The 15,425-nt window shown below is 47.6% G+C and overlaps 2 protein-coding genes across 8 annotated transcripts; one reads left to right on the top strand and one right to left on the bottom strand.

Annotated features, from left to right (window-relative positions):
• Nucleotides 1–79: 79 nt before the first annotated feature.
• Nucleotides 80–1,306, bottom strand: PGRP-SA (Peptidoglycan recognition protein SA). Its single transcript, XM_001355527.4, has 3 exons — nt 671–1,306; nt 487–605; nt 80–421 (listed from the first exon to the last, which is right to left on the bottom strand). The coding sequence occupies exons 1-3, from the start codon at nt 967–969 to the stop codon at nt 237–239; spliced, it is 603 nt and encodes a 200-aa protein (XP_001355563.2). The 5' UTR covers nt 970–1,306; the 3' UTR covers nt 80–236.
• Nucleotides 1,216–14,555, top strand: fd3F (forkhead domain 3F). 7 transcript variants are annotated; one of them, XM_033382595.1, is made up of 9 exons: nt 1,216–1,308; nt 1,370–1,402; nt 1,462–2,289; nt 2,560–2,615; nt 2,670–4,750; nt 5,343–5,441; nt 12,940–13,111; nt 13,169–13,643; nt 13,740–14,555. In XM_033382595.1, exons 5-9 carry the CDS (start codon nt 3,399–3,401, stop codon nt 14,015–14,017), a joined length of 2,376 nt encoding a protein of 791 aa, XP_033238486.1. In that variant the 5' UTR covers nt 1,216–1,308; nt 1,370–1,402; nt 1,462–2,289; nt 2,560–2,615; nt 2,670–3,398; the 3' UTR covers nt 14,018–14,555. The 7 variants fall into 7 exon arrangements, with proteins under 7 accessions (XP_033238486.1, XP_033238487.1, XP_033238485.1 ...); XM_033382596.1 differs by lacking the exon at nt 1,462–2,289; XM_033382594.1 differs by lacking the exon at nt 1,216–1,308 and having other exon boundaries at nt 1,370–1,474.
• The last annotated feature ends 870 nt before the right edge of the window (nt 14,556–15,425 follow it).

Below are 15,425 nucleotides of genomic sequence, written 5' to 3'. Positions count from 1 at the left end.
TGTTTTTCGGGATCTGTCAATTCTGAATATTTTAGTTGCTAAATAATTAGTTTAATTGAATTACAAATAAATCCAATGATTTAAAGGTAACTAGCTTGTATTTGCAATTTTTTAAAGTTAAAAACTAAGTAGACTTTATTAAAGAAATTGGCGAATAGACCGAGTTGGCAGCTCGACCAACTGCAATCGCTTATCGATTAGGGCGCCAAATTATCTCATTCGCGAATTAGTGAATTTTAGGGATTAGAGAGCCAATGTGGCCACTCCTGAATCTCATTGTAGAGCGTCAGCCCGGGACTCTGTGTGCTGATCACCTGCGAGCCCGCAATCAGTCCATAGTCTTCGCTCAGCTCCCCCTGCCTTACTCCGCAGGCCAACAGCTGTTTGGCCGCCCGCAGGGCAGCCGGCGTGGGAAGTTTTTCTGTTAAATGGACAAATGGAGGGAATCAATAACCAGCCGGAGAATATGTAATATAGCTAGCTCACCCCCGTAGTTGCCGATGAAGGCAATGCCCGTGCCATTGGCGTTGTAGCCGTAAGTGTGGGCGCCGCGCAGACCCCAGCCGGTGCCCTCGTAGACGACGCCATCGTTGCCAATTAGGAAGCTGGAATCGGAATTGGAATGGAGCGTTGCATTGGCGTGTTAGCTGATATCGCTGATTATGCTTACTTGTAGCTGATGTCGTTGTAGTTAAGATCCGTTTGGTGATAGGCTTGCATGCCCTGAAGAATCTGTGCGCACTGAAGCAACCCGCTGCACTCGCCGGTGACCGTGTGATGGATTACCACGAAGCGGATGGGACGCACCTGATAGTGGAGGTTCTGGGATGGCTTTCCGCCCCACTGCCGCTTCAGCTTGATCTGCGGACAATCCTCAGCCCGATTGCGAGCTTTACCGGATACACCAGCCACCACAACAATCAGAGCAGCTGCCGCGATCAGCGTGCAAAGGCGAGCACTGGGAAACATGACTGGCACTCGGAGAGATCTAGCGTCGGATGCGAACTGCCAACACGGGCCTTATCAAGTGTATTTATCAAGACGATTGAACTCTGTTTCGATCCGCTTGGGGACTCCCGTACCCGTCGCTCTGGCCTGTCGAGCCATCTGGCTCTTTCCACGCTCATTTCTGCGGGTATTTTTTGCTCAACCTACTCAAAAACAGGTTGCCAAATGATTGTTTGTGGCATTTCCGATTTCGCAGAGTGCCCGAGCGGCCCGAGCGCTTGGAACAGTGACGAGAGTATCCACACACACACGACGCGCACAAACAAACACGAATGTTGCCCAGAATTTTCGTATGGGCAAGTAAGCATTATATACCTATGCATATACATACATACATGCTTATAAGCAACTCAATTTACAGATTCGCTCCATCGAAGCTGATAAGAGGCCGCCAGTGAGTCACATTATGCACCACCTATGCACATACATCATGTACATAAAACATTTATTCAGTTACAGATAGAAGGTATACAGATCTCCCTATACTATAAGTCGAACCATAAGGAGCTGCTCCAATTATAAGACAAGCTTCCACCCATTTCCATATTATCTGTCCTGAATAACGTCCCGCTAGATGCTCCGCAGTGTGGACAACGGAAAGATTTTCATATTTGATAACATAGAAATATATTAATACCGTCTTGGGTTCCACAGTGCCGACCAAATCTATACAGAGAGTCATACAACGGCATACCCAATTCGCAAAGACTTGGAATTTTGTAGTCCACTCCTGTTTTTTGTATTATTCTTATCGAAATTAGGCTCACTTAAATTCTGTGTTAATTGTACGTTTTCATTATATTTGTTGAGCTTCTGTGCTCTTTCAGCAGCGTATGTTTGCGATCGTTCGACGATTGTTCGGTTTAGCACGGTTTATTGTGGGGGATGGGACAGTGGAAGACTTCAGCTAGGTTAACGAGGAGATTCAAGAAGGAAACAAATTGAAGACACGCGGCGGGTAGACGTGCAAAAAGTGAGTGCTTCCTCCAGACTAATTCAAGGGCAGGCGGGCCGAATAGCGAAGGCGAATGAAAAAAAGAAAGACGCGAGAGAAGGGACTGAGATAATAGGCTGCTGTACGTACATAAGTACATATGTACATATGTAGATTGCACTGTGGTACTGTGGGCAGTGCAAACAACAAACAATAATAGGGATTTGCTTTACGGTTGCACCTCTGCCTATAATATATGGATTATTGGCTACGAATCTCACATCACGCCAGATTGTTAATGCTCTTGAAGTTACATATAAAACTTATTAAACCTGCCAATTTGTTGGGTATTTTATGGATATTTCTTATATAGTATACTACAATTATAAATGTAGTTCCTTCTGAAACTAGAGCTACGTCAAGTCTTATATGCAGTACTGACAATGCAATTTTTCAAACCAGAAATAGTACAAAACTCTGTTAATACTTGAGTACCAGAACATACATATATTTCGCTCTCCCTCCCATGACTTTCTGGCTCTTCATTCGGGCCTTTAGAAAAATCTATGGATCTCTCGGTAAACCATTAATACTTATGATTTTTACTTTATTTTCAGGCATCCTCTTCTTGACCCCCATTCTCCCTATATCCAAGCCTTTGGTCTTAACAACTGTGAGTATTTATTGGAAAGCCCAGATAAGCAATTAATTGTCCCTTTCCGTGCAGATGGGCCGACTCTCCCGAGCTCCAGCAACACTTGTGCGGCGGGGGTTGGGACCGGAGCATTCACAGGGTGCCTAAAGCGGCGATTAGACGCTTGAATGGCTGCACAGGGCCAACACCCTGTCAACACGCCGAAATTGGCTAACGGCCAACGGCCAACGCACATGTTCGATTATGGCCAAAGAGCGACCAAGCAGAACCAGCGCCAGCAAGCACCAGCAAGCACCAGCACCAGTCCAGTCCACGCGTGTACGCGCGTCCACATGGTGTGCTGGTCTGGTACTCGTACTAGGCCTGACACTGGGTTGTGCTTGACTGAGTGCGCAGGGGTAATGAGAGCCGCCAGCAGGCGCAGGCGCAGCACACACGAGCGGGGAGCTACTGGCCAAGTGTGCTCCTGGCACCGCTCAACGTTTGTCCGCATTCCGTGGCCAGTCGCAGCGCGAGACGGAACTCGGCTCGGAGAACCCAGAACACAGAACACACACAGTCCCAGTCCCAGTGCCAGTTCCAGTCCCAGTCCCAGTGCCAGCCCCCGTTGACAGTGCCATCCAGTCCAAGCCCGGCTCCTGGCGACTAGTGCTCGTCCTGTGAATCCTTTTGTTTATTGTCTTTTTTTTTTTCGTTTTTGACTGCTGGTCACGTTTTTTTTTCCTGTGCCTCCGTGTGTGTTTTGGGCGTCGCGTGAACTGCACGAGAGCCAGGCCGATTGTTGGGCGATTGTTGAGAGCCATGATTGTCAATATGCCCGTCAATGGCACGGGCAGTGTGAGTGCTCCCGGTGTCCATCTCAGTCCCGCTTCGCACAACAACAACAACAACAACAGCAACACCACCAACAATAACACCACTAGTGACGGGAACAACTCGAACAGCGGAACCCTGGTAGGAGACTGCGAATACAACTTTTTGAAGCGCAAGTACGAGTCGCAGGTGGATGGACAGGACCTAGCCCTGGGCCCGGACTACGACCAACTCGAGGCGAACCCCTGGAAGAAACGTCACCTTGAGTACGATGCCGGCGACCTGCACTTTCACCTCCAGCTGGAATCGCCAGTAGCCAGCAGCACGGCCAGTGGCGGCTCCGCTCCTGCTGCCGTTGCGACTATACCCGCCGCTGGGCCCCCTGAGTCCTCGGCCGCTTTCATCAACGATCTGTTCGCCTACGACAGCAGTCTCCTGGTGCCGTCCGCCGCATTCTGCGGCCCTCCCAGCGCGCTGCCCACGCCCACATTGAGCGCCCCCCTAGAGGATGGACCCGGCGGCGGCTGGCAGACGGGCGAGCTGCTCGAGCTCGATCATCGCTACAACTCCGGTCTGCAGGCGGAGATTGGCCAGCTGAGCGCTACGCTGCCGCCCCCTGTGTCGCAGTGCAGCAATAGCTCCCAGCCCCAGTCCCAGCCTCAGCAGCAGTCCCAGCATCAACAGCAGCAACAGCAGCAGCAGCACCAGTCGTCGGCGCAGGTGGCGCAAAATCAGAGCTTCATGGTCCCTCTGAAGCAGGCGGGATGTCGGACTATGCCCACCGGCAGGCGCACTTCGTCGGGCTCCACAGGCACGCCCACGACTACGACGACTAGCGATGGCTCGGAGGCGGACTTTGAGGACAAGAACCTGTCGTGGCTGCTCAACTTTAAATTCGACGAGTTCCCCCATCTTTCGCCCCATGGCCAAGGGCAGGGCCACGGCCAGCCGGTGGGTCAAGCCGAAGCCGGCACGCCCACAACCGCTGTCAGCACATCGCCCTGCAGCTCTACCTCGTCCCCGTCCGCGTCCGCATCCACATGCACCACGAACTCGAATCACTCTCTCAACTCCAGCCAGAGCCATGGCGCCCTGATGGACCAGCGGGCCCGGTCCCCCAAGAGCTGCACCAGCGCCTCGATCAGTGCATCAACAGTCGGAGGAGGAGCAGGAGGAAGTGGAGGAGGTGCCGGCGGCAGTACTGTATCAGGAAACATTAGCAGCTCCACCAAGACCGGTCGCAAGTTCGAGGAGCTGGTGATGGAAGTCACCTCGGAGCTGGATGGCAACGATATGATAGTGGCCGAGCATGTTGTGGTCGAGGATACAACCTCCAAGGCGTGAGTATGCCACCATCTGAATAGCCTACAAAATTTTATGGGCTGGCTTAGGAAGACCACTGCCATAGCCATATTGACACCCTGTTACGATTCAAGAACGGATGACTATATAAAATAGCTGTATCTTTGTGAGAACAATCTTTCTGTTCCTTTCCTCCAAGTTCAAAGAGCTGTAGTTTTATTTGTTGCTAACCCAGGCAAATGCTTCATAGTAGATTCCGTATGAAAAATCGATCTGCAAAAGGGTCTGGACCCTTTCTACACCACTCACGGTGGTCCACCATCTATGATGCCCTCAGAGAGACGACTCTATTGCTTCAATATGGGGTCTTTAAAACGCTACCAGCTCTATCTCTGATCTCCCAACAGATTCTCGCCTTTCTAGAGCAATTTTGTAAATATTTTGTTAACATCTTTTCTTGATATGAATTTTCTCCATTTCCATTCTGGTGCCGCCAATCGATGCCGACCACCGAATGAAAACCCACACCCCCAAAACGAATCAACGAACGACTGAAACACCCACCCACCCATCCAACCATCTACCCGAAACGTGAAACCCGAAACCCGAAACCAACCACCGCAAAACAAGCAGGCCAAAGAAACCACCGTTCACCTACACGGAACTCATCGAATACGCCCTCGAGGACAAGGGTGAACTGACTGTGTCGGGCATATACCAATGGATATCGTAAGTACTCCAACTCCAACTCTAAATCAAACCAAACCACCCCCTAGCCACCCACTCGTCCACCCCCACACCCATATTCAACCCCAGTACACTTGATGGACGCCATTTTGTTGGATTTTTCTCGGGCTACGGACTACGGGCTACGGACTATTGTTCTGGCTTTGGCTGTAGTAGTTTTGGGTGGGGGGAAACGCCAGCCGGATGCAATTAAACAAATCTCAAGAATTTCTCCTGGGCATTCCCGCTGGCCATTTGATTGGTTCCTTCTTCCAGGTGTTGCTCACCCCACAAACAGCAAGGAGCGTAGGAACTCCAAACAATGCAAGTGCCAAAAGTTTTTGCCTCGAACGATTTATAGGCAGGGAAATTGCATTTTCCTCACTAGGACTCGCGGTCCCCAAACCGTTTTGTGGTTTGTTCAACAAGTTGTTGGAACCGAAGCGCAACGGAGCGAAGCGGAGCCTTGAATTTATCAGATATGTTAGGGGTCCATCTGATATGTTTGGGGTCAAACAAGACCTCGATTCAGTTGTCTTTTCTGGTGGGAAATATCAGGACATTCCTTTGATGGTTGCTCAGATGGATATCGAGCAGGGAGCTTCCAAAGATCCCCCCAGAACTCTGTCGTTTGTGGAATAGGAAGTGGCACCAATTGTCAGAACAGAACTTTCCAATCTATCAGATATGTCCACTGTCAACAGACAACAAGAAAATTTATTCTTTTGATTATATCTTTTCTTTTCTGTATCTATTTTCTGTGGTCAAAACATGGATGATAGGAATCCAAATTCAAGAGAACTCAGAGATCTCATCTTAACAAAGAGAGTAACTACTAAATTGAACATTCATAAATAGTACCCATGATTCTTGTGAATTCTTCCAGGAATACTTCCTTCATCAGTTCTTTGCGGTCTTCCTCTTTGTTCTGTTTATAAATTTGAAAGTGTGGATTGAGTGCACAGTGGATGCACCGAAGTATCTTTCTACGTCTTCGGACATATTCCATCTATCCTCAAAGTTATATGTAGATGTTTGATATTCCACCCCCGATAACCTATTACCTACTTTCGGTGGATCCCCGGCCCTCTGGGCAAATAATGAGTATCCATTCGGTTTAGATCATAACGGGAAAAAAAACACAAAAACTTTTAACACATTTTTCAAGGTTCATTAATTCGGGGTTCCGGCTCCTGCCTCCTGCCTCTCTGCACCTGTGCGGGTGGGGATGGGGGCCTGAATCAGTGTAAATATTTGAAGCCGCAGCCCAAAATGTTGCGTGTAAATATCCTATACAAATTTACATACGAAACCATCCCCTTACAATGGGGAGGAAGTAAATAATTTATGACATTTGCCCATCACCTGCACCATCCACCCAAGCACCCAAGCACCCAAGCACCCCACCACCGACCCTGTACCCTTTCGGGCAGAGGTTCATTAAATGTAATGAGCCGACAGTCCTGGACTCCCCGATTCCTTGGCAGAAGTTTCGGCTCGGCTTTTGGCTCAGTTCCGCTTTTGGGGAACTTTTCATTAACCATTCACAAATTTACTTTGCGGCTCCCAGAAGGGGTGCCACTGCCACTGCTACCGCCACCCCATGGCCACGTCCTCGTCGCATTCAAGGCAATTGACGACGCCTGCGCAATGGGCCCCCGCCCAGTCCCCGATCCCCAATGCCCAATATATACACGTACATATATAGCCCTATAGCAATAGCAATTTACCCAACTTTGTTCGCCCCCGCTACCCATTCCCTTAATCGTTTTGCCTGTCCTGGCAATTGCCCATGAAATTTCTACGCTGCACATTGCTCACAATAATTATTAATTGCGGGGGTTGGACCATCGGAACCAGGAGACCGGGTTCGGGGCCGGGGTCGGGGACGGTTTCGGTTCCCTTCCGGCTTTACTACACCTTTTACATGCATCAATGCATCCCGGGGATCAGGTGTTTGACATGCCCATGCCCATGCCCATGCCCATGTCCATGTCCATGCCCACGGCTGTGCCTAGAGTTGAGAGCAATTACCTGCCAGTGCCTGGGGCAGTACTAGTGGCAGAGGGTTAAGGGGTTAAGTGGGTTAAGAGAGAGAGAGAGAGAGAGTGGAGTGGAGTGGCAGTGGTGGGTAGTGGGTAGTGGCATACGGCCGCTTCCGCTCTTCCGGTCAATTGGAAATGTGCATATTGAGTGTTTATGGGATGCGGATCATGCATGATCGACCAGGACATGTGCCACATTCAACCCCCCCTCCTCCTCGTTTCTGGTAACCGCAATTGCTCTTAACTTAGGATCGATAGAGGTTCCTGAAAACTACCAGTATATGGGTATAAGTGCTACCATCTAGCAGATGTGGTGGCAAGATTAGCATAAATATCATTTCAACACCCGGCCTTTACTTTACCCTAACACGCCTTCTCAATACCCATATTATTTTGAAGGAGAGCCTAGACTGGGATGAACCTGAACATGATCAAAATGATCTTTAATTCTGTATTATGGTTCAGCTCTCGGAATCGATGGAGAATAATGAAAATTATGTGCTTCAAAGAACTCTAAAGAAAGTATTTTAATGGTTCACCTTCATGCCATCCGATTGTGCTTGAATCTAGAGAAAGGCTTACGACTTCAATTACAAATTTTTCTCTGACAGTTGTAGGTCTTTTCTCAGCTAAATACTTATAGGTTTTCCCCTTGATTTTAAGTAAAGAATGGTAAATAATATACATCTTTGATTGAAGGGTCTACTTGAAGCTCTCAAGTTATTGATATCGAAATCAACGCAGACAGAGCTTCTGCAATGTACGATGTTTGAATTAAGTATTCTATGATAAGGAAGGCAAGCAAATTATGAGAAATTACAGGAGAATGGGCGAACAAGGCTTGATGCTTTTATTTATTAATTATTTTCAGTAATTTCTTTATAATGTGGTGAACCAACAATGTTTTTCACCCATAGATACAGCAGCGTCTCTATTGATCCACAGGGGTACACAAAAATTTCATATCTAAAGATACGATTGGTTTAAAGCTCAAAGGATTATATGTACATCTTTCGTTTTTATTTTGTATAACATTTATTACTGCTTAGAGCAGCTGCTTTTTGTTATTGCTATTGGAACTAGCAGAAATATGCGGAAATCCTTCAAAAAATGGGAGTCTTTAAGCCGTAATGGTGCTATGACATTAGACCTTGCTAACTTTTCTGCGAAGAGGCAAAAGCCAAGAGAGACACAACGCATAGTTAGTGTTTGTAGCTGAAGAGCTGAGGCACCATTGGTGACAAAGTGACGTTTTCCAACACACACACAGCCATTTATGGCCAAATGACGTCATATCATAGTATTTTAAATTTGATTCAAGTTATAGATTTCATACCAAACCCGGAGACAGATGCAGATGGGTCTATTTAGGCATCTATATCGCTTATAGCTCTCCATGATTGATCCACCTTGGGGCAGGTCCAAGGAGAATACTTTTTGTGCCAGCCCGAGATCTAAGATGGAGTCGTCATTGGTCATGTGATTACTTTTGCCTTGGGATTTTCTATATTTTTCCGGGGGTGGGCGTGGCTAGGCCGCAGTTACGCCCACCCGTTCGTAGAAAAAAGAATCAACAATTGCCATTAAAAACTTTTTCATTTTGCTCAACCAAAATGAGGCAACTTGTGCTTTCGGGTCGGTCTCCGTCACAGTCTTGAGCTTCAGGCCCAGCCCCAGGTCTGGTTTTGGTTTTGGTTTTGGCCATAAATCCACGAAATGTATTTTAGTGGCTAGGAGAAGGGCCCCAAGAGGTGGACGCCAACGAGCCGCAACAATTTATGAACTGACTAACGTAGTGCCATAAATATATGGATGTACATACACACTGGCTATACCTATACCAATACCTATACCTATTCAGATATACTCGTACACGAAATATGTATATTTATTTCGAGAAAATACGAGTAGTATATGGAGCCAGAGGCAGAGCCAAGAGTAGTTGCCCAGTCTGATGGGTTCTGTTGGGACCTCGGTCCTTGCTGCCATGTCAAAAAAAAATGAAGCTCTCTCTTTGAATATATATATATATAGTATACTAAATATATAGGTATGCATAGGTATATGTATGTATAAGTGAGATAGAGAGAAAGAGAGGTGGTTTGCGTGCCAGGCACGCCCAGACACGAGCGAACCAACCATTTAGTCCGAGCGACCAGCCTATCAGACCTCATCAGAGTGCCTGCAATGCAATGGATGGGAAGGGGATGGTGGGATTGCTGGCTGGCTGGCTGGATAGTACAGAGTGGCAGGGACAAGGACCAGGGCGAGGTTCATTCCAGTCAATTACATTTCAGTGCCCGACCAGGCCTGGACAGGAGGAACTAGAGCAGCCCACGGATGGAATATGTTGAGTTCCGTCCCCTATCAAAGAAGCTCGCAATATTTTTGTTTTTAAACCGACACTGAAACTCAAAATATAAACACACATATATTCAGTAGGTATATCCATATATATATATATGATAATCAATGGGTGTGGGTGTGTGGCATGCCGTGTATTCCGACAATTTCATACCAAAAACCTTTACCCAGCCCCCATGCGGCTCTGAACCATCGGTGAAGCCAGAGCGCGGAGTTAGTCAGTCAAATTCATTGACAACGATGACTGTGGCTGATAGCGGGTATTTGATTTTTACCAACTTAACGAAGCCACTCAAATCTATGAAACCATCCGACCACCCAAGAATATATACATACTTCCCCGATTTCCCCTTTTCCCTACCCGAGTGGGAGTACTACGTGCTTGAGGCCACGTTGACAATTCGACAAGTGCGACGGGCTGTGCCAACATGATACTAGTGTACCCTCTTTCATAGCTACATATATACACATCAAGATACAGGGATGGTGGGATGGATGGGTGGGTGGATGGGTGGATGGGCGGATGGGCAGAAATATGCATAATACACATGTATATGTCGGTTCTTGTGTAGGCCCATCGATTGACTGAGTCCATGATTAAGCCCAAACAGACATGCAGATACCATAAACTATACCAACATCAATGCCTGACTTAATGTTTTCAAATTTACAAGTGCCTTCGACCAGGCATGGCCAATAATGGTGACAGTTTATTTCGCCAATAACTTCAGGCTTCAACAACTTTTTTCTGATGGAAAGGAGGAAGGTGGAAGGTGCACTCTAAGGAAGGTCCAAGTATGATGATGGCAGGGCAGTGATTACGCGGCTAATCCACAAAATCTTTGATACACAAATTGGCCATCAAAAAAATGTTTAAACTCATGGTGATTTTTGTATTTATTTATTTAAGCAAGCAGCTCAATATTTATGCACTAATCACTAGTCAGATACGGGTCTATTATTAAGGGGAGGTTGTTCCCTTTCTAAGGCCCAAAAATTAACTAAAATATTTCAACTTTTGCAACTTTTTGGTCTTAGAACGGGAAGCTCCCTCCCCTTAACAGGAAAGTCTGATAATTTGTCAGGATCCTTTAGGAATACAATTGTATCTTTGAAATATATAGGTGTACTCAAAAATAGTACATTAAATATTGATCAGGAATCTCAAGACTCGAATACATTGAGTTCATCCAAACTGGATCTTTAGTTGACCAAATTGGATCACAATGAAGGCCAAAATGTTCGAAAAACAAAAGATTTGAGTATAAAACAGAACTTTATGATGTGATGATTGAATATACAGCATAAAAAAGAATCCATTAGGACAGGAGGGTTTTCCATCATCGCTCATACCAGCCCAGCCCCTAACCATTGCAATCCAAGCGAAGCCATTCTAATTCCGGTTGGGATGGAGCTAATTTCATACGCCTACCCTCCTGCTTCAGAGAAAGGGGTATACGGATAGCCAAGGCTCCTCCGATCCCGCCGTTCCCGGAGCAATTTCAAGTGCCACATCATTTGACTTCGCTGTTTGATGCGTCATGACGGGACTGCGTGCCAGATCGCTACCATATACAAAAAAAAAAGAAGATATCTACGTCATTTAGTACGATATCTGTGCACATACGTGTATGGGGAGTTATCAGGACATAACCGAGGGGTCATTAAGGACTCCGGACCCCACCCCCCACCCCCCCAAAGAGTCAGCCAAACAAGACGGAGCGTCAGTCCGCCATGAATTTCTCTATAATTCATTTCACTTCATTTATGAGTCGTCATTTTCCCGTGCCCAAAACAAAAACAAAAAAAAACACTAGGAAAATACGGAAAATACACGGAAGAAAAGCGAAAAACCAAGAAATAGAAGGAGCCGTAATAGGGGGACTCGACTGCAGCCCAATACCCCCGTCCTGGTGTGGAGTGGTGGTAGGATGTTGTTGGCCTCCTCCTTTGGGGCTCGCGTGCTGAAATTTTTTGGATTGCTTTTCAACTCTACGTGGGCGTAGAATGGATGGGGACAGGGGCAGGGACAGGGGCAGGGGCAGGGGCACGGGCACTGGCAGTTAACCAATGACATAGCACATAGATCCCTTCAGCGGGGGTTGGTTTCTCCTTCTCCTTAAGCGGCGCGTGTCTTCCATCCCCCGCTCTGAGCTATGGCTGTGCCGTAATTTGAAATACTTTCCATTTTGTTGCCCCGACCCAACCCGACCCGATCCACCACCCAACGGTCGTACACCCATACTCTAAAAAGGAAACCCCCATCCCATTCCATCCCATCCCAGAGGAGAGTGGGAGCCCGCCCGGCATGGCACGCGATGTCCTTTCCGGTCGTCGTTGTTTCCTTTTTACATCTGGGCAAAATGGCCTGGCCGGAGCTGGGGGCAGGGGCTGGGGGCAGGAGGTTGGGTTGGACTGATGGCGGGTCTATCAATGGTGGTGGTTCCACTTCCACCTTCCACCTGCCACTGCCATAGCCATACACTTACACTGTATGTATGTGTGGACGTACGTACTGCTCCGAATGGCCTGCCTGTTCGTGACTGGGAAACGGGAGAAAGAATAAAAGAGAGGTGAATAAAAACGACGCATAATTTGTGCCAGTGCCAGTGCCAGTGGCGCTGTCCCTGTCCATGTCCATGTCCCTGTCAGTGCCCGTGTCCATGTCCATGTCCGTGTCCGTGTCCGTGTCCGTATTCCTATTCAGCTGTACGTCTGTGGGTCTGTGTGCGCGTCTGCCGCAGTGCTGTGCTGTGCGATGACGTGTTCCGTGTAAATTGGCTTTCCCATGCCCGCCTTCCGATCCGGATTGGCTTGGCGCCACCTCCTGCTGCTGAACAATTTAATTGCAATTGGTCAACAAAGTTTTGGGCCGCCTGACCACCGGATAGGGTTGGAAATGGCTAACCAATCCTGAGATACCTGCTCCCATATGCAGAGGGAATGAATGAAGAACTGTGAATGTGAATGAATTGTGTACGAGTAACCCATCAAAAGTTCATGAAAATCGATGTCTCAGTCCAGTCTTCGCACTTTAAATATATATACCATATAGTATTTCATCTCAATCCCTTCCTTTGATCATTCCACAGCGATCGCTTTCCGTATTACAAATCGAACGATGACCGCTGGAAGAACTCGGTGCGACACAATCTATCCATCAATCCGCACTTCCGCAAGGGAGTAAAGGCGCCCCAGGGCGCTGGCCACTTGTGGGCCATCTCCAGCGGAGATTCGGCCGAGAACGTCTTGGCTTGGGAGCACGTAAGTGGAGTCTTGCACCCCAAGTCGAGGTAGCTCTAACTCTTTCGTTTTTTGTAGAAAAAGCAACGACTGGATTTGTTCTTCAAAATGGAGTCCATCAACCGGGAACGCATCCAACAGCATCAGCAGCAACTCCAGCAACAGCAGCAGCAACAACAACAACAACAGCAACAGCAACAGCAGCACCAGCAACAGAACTGCCACTCGCCGCAACAGGGACAGGGGCAGGGACTACATCAAACGAGCAATGGCTGTCTGTACGATGAGGCCGCTGTGGCAGCTGCCACACTCACGCAGGAGATGCTGCAACACTCCTCAAGTACGGCGAATGAGTCAACGGCAGGACCGTCGCACCACCACTCCAATCATCATCACCATCATCACCAGAGACTGCTGCCCTTCAACGATCTGCTGAGCGACGACGAGCTGCGCAAGACGGCCGGCCAGATTCTAAACGGCATCCATCGCGAGGTGGAGGTGCAGTCGGTGAACTCCATTATCAGCACCTATCACGACGTGCTGCTGGACAATGGTGAGTGTAACTTGACAGGTTGGCCAGCAATGCGGAACCTAACATGGTTTGCTTCTCTTTCTCTTCCTGTGCCTGCTCCTGTTTGCTCCCAACCAGAAGACTATCTCAATCCCATACACAAGGACGTCGTTGTCACGGAGAGCGGTCTGAGGCAGCAGCAGCATGGCGTGGGCAGCGGGATACACATGAACAGCGGCAATATCAACAGCCTGACCCACTCGCACTCGCAGTACTATATCACCGAGATCGATCCCATGGAGCTGGGCATTCAGATGTCGCACCAGGTGGAACCCTCCGAGGAGGAGGTGCTCTTCAGCGATGAGTTCAATCTCAACTACTTTGGCTACAATCCCGGTAGCGATATTGTCGCTTGACCGCGTAGACAACAGTCGGAATCGGGTTCGGCTTTGGGTTCGGGTTCGGCTCCAGTACCCGTTTCCATTCCCACTCCCGTCTCCGTTCCCGTCGCTTCAGCTCCGGCTCCAGCTCAGCCAAGCAATTGAGATGGGCCCCCAACCCAGTGCTCGCTCCATGCCAGACAACAATCGTAACTGTAGCAGATCCTACTCATAAGCCAAGTCTCAACGAATACTAGTCACACATTCAGCACACAAAAACACTCACCAGTAACCACCTAAGGACTTCCCATCATAAGCTCCCCCTCCCATTTGTATAGTCTAGTCTTGAGTGTACCAATGCAAATACCTATCATGTAATTTGTGCCCATTTTTTGTCTATATTTTAGTTGAATACGTAGGAGCTAAGTAGCTTACTAGCGTTAAGGATATATTGTGTGTACGAGTATATCCCCCGATAGCTCCTCCCCGAATTTAGTTAAGTGTTTCTACAATTAGTCGAATAAACCATACCAACCTAACTAATCTAGGCCTAGAGCATATCGAGTAAACCTAATCCTTGTATGTACTTACGGATACTCTTTACCCCAACCCATGTCTACCCATGTCTGTAGTAGTAACTGCACCTAACTGGTTTTATTCATTATTGCAAAATAAACCCTTTTTTTTATTAAATCTCATCTAATGTAAAGAGTGCATAGGCTCTCTTGGAGGTGTGGAATGCCGTTTATATCTGGCTGAAAATCCTGAATGTCGGCCGAGACGTGGACAGAATCACTACCTCTTTGCTTTGGGCGCATCATGGACATCCTGGAAAATGTGGTTGACATGCACAAGAACCACAATATCATCCCTATGCCGCATGCTCCAAGCCCTATGTTTTCTGATTTAACGTGCAGGGTGCTGGCTGGCACTGATCCCTGACGGATCCTTGCGTGTTAAGAAGTTCGACCTTTAGCATGGCCTGGAATAGTTCGATTCCGAGGCCAGGGGTAGCTATTTTTCGCTATTGAATGGCTCCTGGCTGCAAACGATTTTGACGATCACAGGGAAATATTACAAAGAAGCAATGCCTTTTATTTCAGAGAGATGAGTCTGCCCAGCGAGGATCCAGATATCTGGATTAAACGCCTGTATGCCGATTTCGGAACTTTGATATCAAATGTTAAGGTTTTTTTTTATTTAAGCCTCTAATCACAAAAAACCTAGAGTTTTCAGGGGTCATAGTCATGCCTCCTTTTTAAATGATTGTTCAAATATCAACCAACTGTCAAGGACAGTTCAACTGAAAATATTCATTAAGATTGTTGCATGTTGCATTTTCCACCCCCCATAAGCCCATAACCCCCCTTTGCCAGCTTGGTAAAGGCAAATCCTTTTCAAAGGATTCCGGCTAATAAGTCGGATAATAAACTCTAGCATTAAT

The sequence above is a fragment of the Drosophila pseudoobscura genome, chromosome X, assembly GCF_009870125.1.
Source record: "Drosophila pseudoobscura strain MV-25-SWS-2005 chromosome X, UCI_Dpse_MV25, whole genome shotgun sequence".
In the NCBI taxonomy this organism is placed as follows: domain Eukaryota; kingdom Metazoa; phylum Arthropoda; class Insecta; order Diptera; family Drosophilidae; genus Drosophila; species Drosophila pseudoobscura.
The sequence above is the reverse complement of the archived record's forward strand: the minus strand, read 5'-3'. Positions and strand labels throughout refer to the sequence as shown.

Bases quoted from the DNA above. Each gene is read 5' to 3' on its own strand.
- PGRP-SA (XM_001355527.4), bottom strand. From the start codon at position 969: ATGTTTCCCAGTGCTCGCCTTTGCACGCTGATCGCGGCAGCTGCTCTG. The intron at 606-670 runs GTAAGCATAATC...TTCCGATTCCAG, and splicing joins TACAACGACATCAGCTACAA to CTTCCTAATTGGCAACGATG. The intron at 422-486 runs GTGAGCTAGCTA...TCCATTTAACAG, and splicing joins CTTCATCGGCAACTACGGGG to AAAAACTTCCCACGCCGGCT.
- fd3F (XM_033382596.1), top strand. From the start codon at position 3,399: ATGATTGTCAATATGCCCGTCAATGGCACGGGCAGTGTGAGTGCTCCC. The intron at 4,751-5,342 runs GTGAGTATGCCA...CCGCAAAACAAG, and splicing joins GAGGATACAACCTCCAAGGC to CAGGCCAAAGAAACCACCGT. The intron at 13,644-13,739 runs GTGAGTGTAACT...GCTCCCAACCAG, and splicing joins CGACGTGCTGCTGGACAATG to AAGACTATCTCAATCCCATA.